Source organism: Cyprinodon variegatus, unplaced genomic scaffold (assembly GCF_000732505.1).
Source record: "Cyprinodon variegatus isolate N-32 unplaced genomic scaffold, C_variegatus-1.0 Scaffold561, whole genome shotgun sequence".
NCBI lineage: Eukaryota > Metazoa > Chordata > Actinopteri > Cyprinodontiformes > Cyprinodontidae > Cyprinodon > Cyprinodon variegatus.
In genome coordinates this window covers 82,320-90,410 of record NW_015151014.1, presented here as the reverse complement: position 1 = coordinate 90,410, position 8,091 = coordinate 82,320, and the positions used below count along the sequence as shown (strand labels likewise).

Below are 8,091 nucleotides of genomic sequence, written 5' to 3'. Positions count from 1 at the left end.
AGAGCTTTGAGTTGGCTGTTGAGGTGCTCATTGGCCTCCTGCTGTTCATCCAGGTCCCTCTGCAGCTTCTTCTTCCCATGCTCCAGTCGCTCGATCTCCTCTTCAGCCTCATCCATCTGCCTCTTTAGGGCTTTCAGGCGCAGATTCAACTGCAAGAAGAAAAAAATTAAACAGTCCCTAATGTTACAAAGAGGGATGACCTCTAGATATGGTAGCTGGGTGTGCAGCACCAGCTTTAGCTGTGAACTCCCAACAGAGATCTAAGTTGCCTGCATTATTCTAAAGTACGATATAATCTTAAAAGATGTGGAGAATTGTTCTTTAGCATGCTTCTTCAAACTACAGAACAACAACACATGGTATCTGCTTTCAGGGTTCATTACACCTGATGTGATATTTTCTAGTTTTTAGTTTTTTTTATATTAAAGGATGAACCTGTGTGGGAAAAATATTAAATTTTAGTGCCTTAGGATGCTCTGACACCATTAAGCCAAAATAATCAGAAAGGAGTTGAAGCAGTCAGATTCAAGCATCCAGCATTACGAGCTGAGTGTCTCTTTGTACTGTGTTTAGTGGGATGAAGTAATGTTATTATTGTATTATTAATGTAACAGCTGTGCTATGCGAGAATTGCATGGTCATTTATTCATATTCATGTTGTTGCAGCCTCTTTGTTTTTGTTTGATGTAACCATGAAAGTTAAGGTCCTTTTAGTACTTTGTCTTCCCAAGCGATGAAAAACTAAGAAGGATAGGAAACTGTGTGACATGGGTGGAACTGTGAGTCTGGACATGATGGTGTTTGAGTTACATACTTGATCCTTCTGATCTTGCATCGTGTGATGTTCCTCTTCAATTTGCATCATCATCTCTTTGACTCTCCTCTCCAGCCTACGGTTGGCTAAGGAAAGGTTGGACTTCTCTCTATGAAACAAACATCTTACATCAAATACAGCTCATGGAGTTTGGTTTGCACACATTACATTCAATAAAAAAAACCTAATCATAGTTTTATGGTGAAATATGCCCAGGTTGATACAAAGTCAAATTAAACTTTTCAGTCAAAGATCAAGCTCAAATTAAGCAGATTTTTCTCACCGTTCCTCCACCTCCAGCTTCTCTTCTAGCTCTTGTATGCGAGCCTCAAGCTCAGTCACCAAACCCTCCTTGTTGGACTTTTGGGAGCCTTCGAGATGAGCCACTCTGGACTTCAAATCTTTATTCTAGAGACAGCACCATAGGGAATGTAATGAGGACCTTAGCAAAGCTAGTATCAAACTCTATATGTCTATATAATCTACAAACATGAACAAACATGGAGGGCATGGATACATTGAAATGAATGTGATGTGAAAATGAATGAAGTGCTTGTTGATGTGTTGTTGTCCAGACAGAGGAGAGTGTACCTGTCTCTCCAGAGCCAACTTGTCACACTCCAGGTCCTGTCTGCTAGCCCTCTCCTGCAGGAGTTCATTCCTCATCTGCTCCACCTGTCAAGCCGAGTCCAGACACTGTCATCACTGAACTCCCACAACAATTACCCTCACACTCTGTCTGCGTCTCGCCCACAACAGAAACCACTGTGCAAGTCAGTGAGTCAAAGCACAGAACAATGGAGGAGTAAACGTCACAAACGTTCTGCTTAATTGGTAAGCTGGATTTTCTTCCTTTACTGCATTCCGTACTTGTTTCGGTTGCTGTGCCAACTCTCTGTGAAACGGGATTCTAATTAAGAGCAGCTTCTGTTTACAAAATGCAGATGTTGGCTTTCATGAAAACACACACAAAAAAAAACAGTACACATCTCCTGAGTCAAAGATTTTAATTGTAATAAAACAGTTATAAGATCTGATCATAAGAAAATCATCTGGTCAGGGTTTGTTAGTCTTTTTCCTTAAATCATGACACAGCCGGCCTCCAACCAAATAGTTTGTTCTGTTCTGAGACAGTTCAAAATATAAAACTCTTAGTGCCAAAGCCACACCCTCGTCAAGAACAACAGGTTTGGCTTAAACCCCGATGTAAGAGTCATTTATATGTGATAATGTGGACATTTACCTGTAGGTTTTCTCTGAATAACTTTAAAAACACAACATAATAAAGAATATAAGATATAAAAAGTAATGTAAAGATGAAAAACATATCTTTTTTAGATATTTTACCTTTTAGATATGGAAATAACAAAAGTAAACAGAATTCCAGGCTGCATGATATCAGAAAACTTGATTTCTAACGTGTTTTGTTTTAAACTTGCATTTTAATACAGCTGCTATGTTAATTGTAATGATTAAGCTTATTAAAGGCTTTCCAAAATGCCATCTTGAAATATTCTGTAAGTAATTAAAATAAAAGGCATCATCAAGGATTCCAATATATGGCAAAGTTGAGCACGAATTTGTGGTCCTTACATAATTAGCTAATATTTATGGCAGATCAGGCAGTTATTTGCAACATTGATGTTTACATTAGAACTGCAATAATTATCATTAAATTGGAATATTTTGCACAACCCATTTTCTGAATCTCACACTAATCCAGACCTGAAAAAAGGAAAAGGAATTACCATATATTTCAGTGTTCAAGAATTCTCAACAAATAAAAAAAAAAAAAAAACACAGTTGATTTACGATGAATTGTTCTCAAGAAGATAGATTAATTCAACCTGAAAAGTTGATGGTATGAATGCAAGATCTCCTTAGTTAAAAGATTTAGATTGAAAAGAAAAAAGCTTAAAACCAAAAACCCTGTTAAACTTTAGAAAGTGGTGATATTAGTCAAATTAGTCTGTTAATTCTAAGAAACAAACTGTTTTTTTTTTTTTTATTAAATATACTAACAGTTTATGATTTCAATCTCAGGTCTGCGGAATCAGCCCTACTTTCACATGAATATTATTTGTAGGGTTTCTAGATGGAAAAAAAAAACACAAAAAAAATCTAAATAATGGTAACACTGACTGAAAAAAATAAATAAAAACCTTAAGTTGGTAAAGATAAGTTTGTTGCAATGAATTTGAATTTTCTTTTTAAGAATATGGCAGCAAAGTAATTACATTCCATTGATGTTTCATACTCTAATTTTCTTTTACTAGACCTAGCTCTTTATTCAATTATATTCTATACATTTGGCTAAGAGCGCATCACTGAGTTGAAATAATTAGAAATATTTTTTAAATTGGCAACACATTTTAAATCTAATAGTTTTCCTCTTTTAAAAATTAGTCTTAAATAGAATTTTTAGATCTGTCTAAATCCATCTAATATAAATATTTCTACTTTCTTCTATTGAAGGGAGGTTATTATAATACTGATATAGGGTATCAGTGTTTAAACACTGTAGGCCAGATGAGGATGTCTGTCTCCACGATTGAACTAAATATACTTCTCATCTTTGAGGGGATCAGCTCAGAAAGGTTTAACTGCTCACTGGCAGACTAGTTGCACAGAAGGTGGAATAAAAAGTGATCAATACAGAGGTGATGGCTGTTTCTTTGGAGAGAGGCTCAGAATCGGTGATATTTTATGCCAATTAGCAGGTGACAGTGGGCTGCTCTGATGAACGATGGGCCCCATAACTGGTGCAGCCAGCGCTGTGCTTGAGGGAGCTGAATCAGCAGACTGGAACATGCAGCGAAACTAATCTGCTTTGTGAGAGACGGCAGGAGAAGAGAGAGGAGATTACTCTCATTTAGACAGGAGAGGAGCACCTGGTGCCAGGAGAGACGCAGGTGTTCGTCCTGCTGCCTGCGCTGCAACCCCACCACCGCCGCTGCTGCCCCCCCCAGACATTAGAGAGCACACACATACACACCCACGACTCATACGCACATTCACCATCGCGCACCAGCAGCACTCAGACTGCACAAAGCTCGGGCGTTGCCTTGACTACCGACCTCAGCCTCATGCTGAACCAGTGGCACTTTGTCAAAATGCCACTCTTCTCTGTGCCAGGACTCTCTCTCTTTGGGGAGACCAAGATTTTAACACTCCACCCTTCCTCATTACTGTCTTTATATTGAAGATTTGGCCTCAACACTCAGATCTGTGAGAAAAACCTGCAATAAGCTGACATTTGACCACTTCTTTATATTTTTAACATAGAAACCCTAAACAAACCATCCATGCTATTATAAAAACACTGTTAATTAATAAAAGTGATCAAATCAAATGTCCGGTGCCAGCTTCCTCTGTATCATAATAATCAAATCCATCTCATGAGACTTCCTAAAAGCATATTAACTTCACCCATTTCCCACTTCACGGGCTTCCGTCAGCAGCTTTATCACAAAGGAAAGAAAAGTGGAGCTCCATCTTGCAAGACTATAAAACGTTCTTGTTCTTGGGCCGATGATACTCGGAGCAATTTGGAAGTGAACTCTACAACCTGAAAACTTGAGAAGTTTGGCAGCCTTAATATTCTGGCTCAGGCAAAGCATTAAGAAGGGTCTTTTTGTGAAGGAGTCATGAAAATTAGAGAGAAACCCTCAGAGGAGACTGGCAGGCCTCCAGGCTGGCCGATTGCGCAAGATTATCTTACAAGCAATAAGTCTGCAGGACTTATTGTACAAAATATGAATTGAGGGGCGTTGATGGTGCATATAAAGACACAGACAGGTGATTCACAGACTCACTGAACACATTTGGGACCACACATAACTACATGGAGTTTCCTTCATTGCTGAAGTTATGATGTTAGAAGTGGAAGACAAAGCAACAGGCGATCATTTACAGACAGATGGAACAAAGACAAGCCTGTGTGAGGCTGGATAACAGGTCAGTGAGACAGGTGAGCTCTGATAATGAGAATGTGTTGAAGGTGTGTGTGAATGTACCTGCTCTCTTCCTCTGTCTATCCTGTCCATCAGCTGGTCTCCACTTTGACGCTCCTCTTCGAGGTCCATCTCCAGCTGAGCTATCCTTTCCTGGAAATGAAAGGTGTTGCAGCCGCACTGTGATTCAGCGTTGTTTTCTCACTCACTCCCTCAGTAATAGTCTGTAAACTAAACTAATACTATTTCTATGGAGATTTAGTTTACATTGTTATTTACCTCCATAAGTTTCGTCTGTCTAGATTTGTCGTCCTTGGTCTGTGTGTTTTTCTCAGCCTCCAACTCCAGATCATGAACTTTTTTCTCCAGCGTTTGCTCCCTGAGAACAGCTTCATCTCGCTCCCTCTGACAACGCTGCAGTTCTTCCTCTCGGAGCGATAACTGAAAACACAAATACCTATTGGTCCAAATGACTGCAATGATAAATGCAGGTAAAAGGGATTTGAGAGGCATGAAAACAGGGTTGATAATCAATTATCATTTGATGTCAGAAAGACTGTGTTATATTAAGAAGTGGATAGATTCCCACTCATGTGTCGATAGACGTTGATAGCGCTGAGATTAAGCATGTAAAAGGGGTTAGGTTTCTCAGTGGTACTATTGATGAAAATATAAACTGGAAATCAGGCATCAGTGATTTAGAGATAAAAATATCAAAGAAAATTACATTACATAAGTGAAAGACTTAATTAATGACAATGATACCCAATAATAAAAACAATAATAAATCTTTGCAACCATAACATAATTCACTGAGCCTCGACCTGTGCTGACAGGAGATTCATGCTAACAAAGATCCCTGGAAACCAGTGCATGCTTTTATTTCCCCAGGTTATTTCTTTTAAAGCTGTCTTTACAGGATCTCTGTAACAAAGAACATAAAATGGAAAATAAAACGATTATATTGCTAATCGAATGTTGATTATTTATTTTGATTAGTGTATGTATAATATCTATCAATAATCAGATAGCAAAAGGTCCCTTAAAGAAGATTTTTTTTTTACATAATTAAACCTGGTGAAACTAAAAATGGTTCCCTTGATGATTTCTGAATAGAGCATACTGACAGACAAAAAGTTTTTTTTTTTTAATCTTAAATGCAAAATATTTATACAGTTATTTTTTTGAACAAATTTGGTATAATTACTGATCTAAGTGGTTTGCTCTGTCAACTAAAGGCATGTTTTGGAGCCTCTATAATGTTAACATGACTTCTTAAAGTTAAAGCGTAAAAGTAACACATGCACTTTACAATTATTCTCCTTGAAATGTAAAGTACATTTGAAGTGTTTCACATGGATTCATATTTATATAGGTCTGGCTATTCTAATTATAACCAACCATTTTCACTCAACTTAATGAAATTAATTAATAGTTTCTCTTTGTTATCATTAAATCTTGCTTCACCCTGTTCTGGTAGTTTTAGTGCAGATCTGTCAGTCAAACATGGTAGTACTCCAAAATAACATTTTGAATCAGCTAAACAAGAAGACTCAGTGGACCAGTCGTCAGTTTGTCATTGACGGAGGAGGATGTGAGTTAGCTAGCACAGCCTTTACAGCAGTGATATCCCAGCACAGACATCCTCCTCTTCCTGACCAACAGCTGAACAAAGATTCATCAGCAGGGATGTAGACTGGAGGAACATGGAACATTGACCTTGCCCTGACATTTGCTCCTTACGCTCAATCACATGATGCAAGCAGACGAAACCTCAGGAATGAAACATCTAGAGGCATTAAGGAGGGAGCAGTGGTCTGTTTGTACAACAGCAACAGAATGTGAAAGAAAAGCATCAAAAAAATCTGCAAACTCAGAAGATTTTTTTTTTTTTTTCCAGTAATGCCTTTTAGTTAGAACTGAAGGCAGAACCTGCAAATCCCCGGTTCCTAAAAGGTATCCAGCTGGGTTTTTAACACATTGTTTACAAAGTGAGTTATATAAAATGAAGCTAAACAATGTTTCCCCGTCTCATTACCAGTAAGATTACTTTTCATATTTAACACAGCGCTGCCTGTGCTTTGTTTTAAAACCTGTTCTGTGTGCTATAACACCATAAAAGCTGCCCGGCCTTCAGTAAATGTTTACTGTATAAATAAGCCGTATTTCAAGTAAAACACAAATAATCGTGCTCAGCTATTCCAGTTTCAAACCACATTCTCCACATTCCATAAAGCTGACAGGAAGAGTTGCTGACTATTAATCACGCGTCAAGTTTCACCTTAAGTTTTTTATATTCCTATGAAAGCATCAGTGGGATACTAAAGAAAACAACTCTCCTCTTTCTCAGACATTGAATCAAACTTTTATAAAGAACAGCCTTTGCAGCAATCTTTCACTTTAAGGTCATCTTCTCGGTTGTTAAAGACTGAACTACCTAAAAGATGACATCACTGCCTTAACAGAGACATGATATAGAAGGAGGACCAATGAGGATGAGTGATAACAGTGTTTTGTGTATGAGTAAGTCTGACTAATGATGACCTTGATCCAACCAGCATTTCATTAAAGCTATGTCTATTCAGGCCACTTACCTCATCTTGCAGGGTTTTGGTGGTCAGCACTAACTTCTCCAGCTCCTGCCCTCTCTCCTTAAGGAGCCTCTGCAGCTCTGCCAGCTCCCGTCGGTTCTTCTCTTTATAAAGATTGATCTGCTCCTGCAGCTCATGAGTGGAGGATTGAGAGGCCTCAACGATATCACTCATCTGCAGGCATGGTGAGGGAAGAAATAGAAGCAGGACAGATGTTTGTAAAAATTAAAACTGTGTTTCGATAATTATAGCCTGTAAAAAGGTATACCACTGTTATCATCTTGTATCATTACATCCTAAAACTTTAAATGTTTTTATTGTGATTTTATATGATAGACTAACACATGATTAGAGTAGTTGCACTGAAACTGAACACCACCCTGAACACAGCTTCTTGAGGATAAAACAATGATCCATCTTCCATGTTTCACCAAAGAAACCCAACCTGACGTTGGCCATGTGAGATAAGCTCTTTCATATGCATAGTTCAGCTTATATGGCCGCTGCTGTCTTATTAAAGTGTCCTCACCTCCCTCTGAAGTTTTTCCACCGTCCGGTCCAGCAGCCTTCTCTCATCTTCAATATTATTCTTCATGCTTTTGAACTTCTCTTTCTGAGATTTCTCCTCCTGTAACCTGTCCTCCAGCTCCTTGTTCTCAAGATCTAGTTTGTCTAAGTTTTTCTACAGAAACAGAAAAACATGAGTCAATTAGATATATATATATATATATAT

The 8,091-nt window shown here is 38.1% G+C and overlaps 1 protein-coding gene across 1 annotated transcript in view; it reads right to left on the bottom strand.

Moving 5' to 3' along the window:
* The window catches only part of cgnl1 (cingulin-like 1), a 38,592-nt gene that overhangs the window by 3,032 nt on the left and 27,469 nt on the right, over positions 1–8,091 (bottom strand). Inside the window, exons 11-18 of the mRNA XM_015391828.1 lie at positions 7,888–8,040; positions 7,362–7,532; positions 5,047–5,208; positions 4,831–4,920; positions 1,406–1,489; positions 1,098–1,222; positions 815–923; positions 1–149 (exon numbers count right to left, since the gene is read on the bottom strand). The exon at positions 1–149 is cut by the window's left edge and continues 5 nt beyond it. Coding sequence (XP_015247314.1) covers positions 1–149; positions 815–923; positions 1,098–1,222; positions 1,406–1,489; positions 4,831–4,920; positions 5,047–5,208; positions 7,362–7,532; positions 7,888–8,040 — 1,043 coding nt within the window. The remainder of the gene's footprint in view (positions 150–814; positions 924–1,097; positions 1,223–1,405; positions 1,490–4,830; positions 4,921–5,046; positions 5,209–7,361; positions 7,533–7,887; positions 8,041–8,091) is intronic.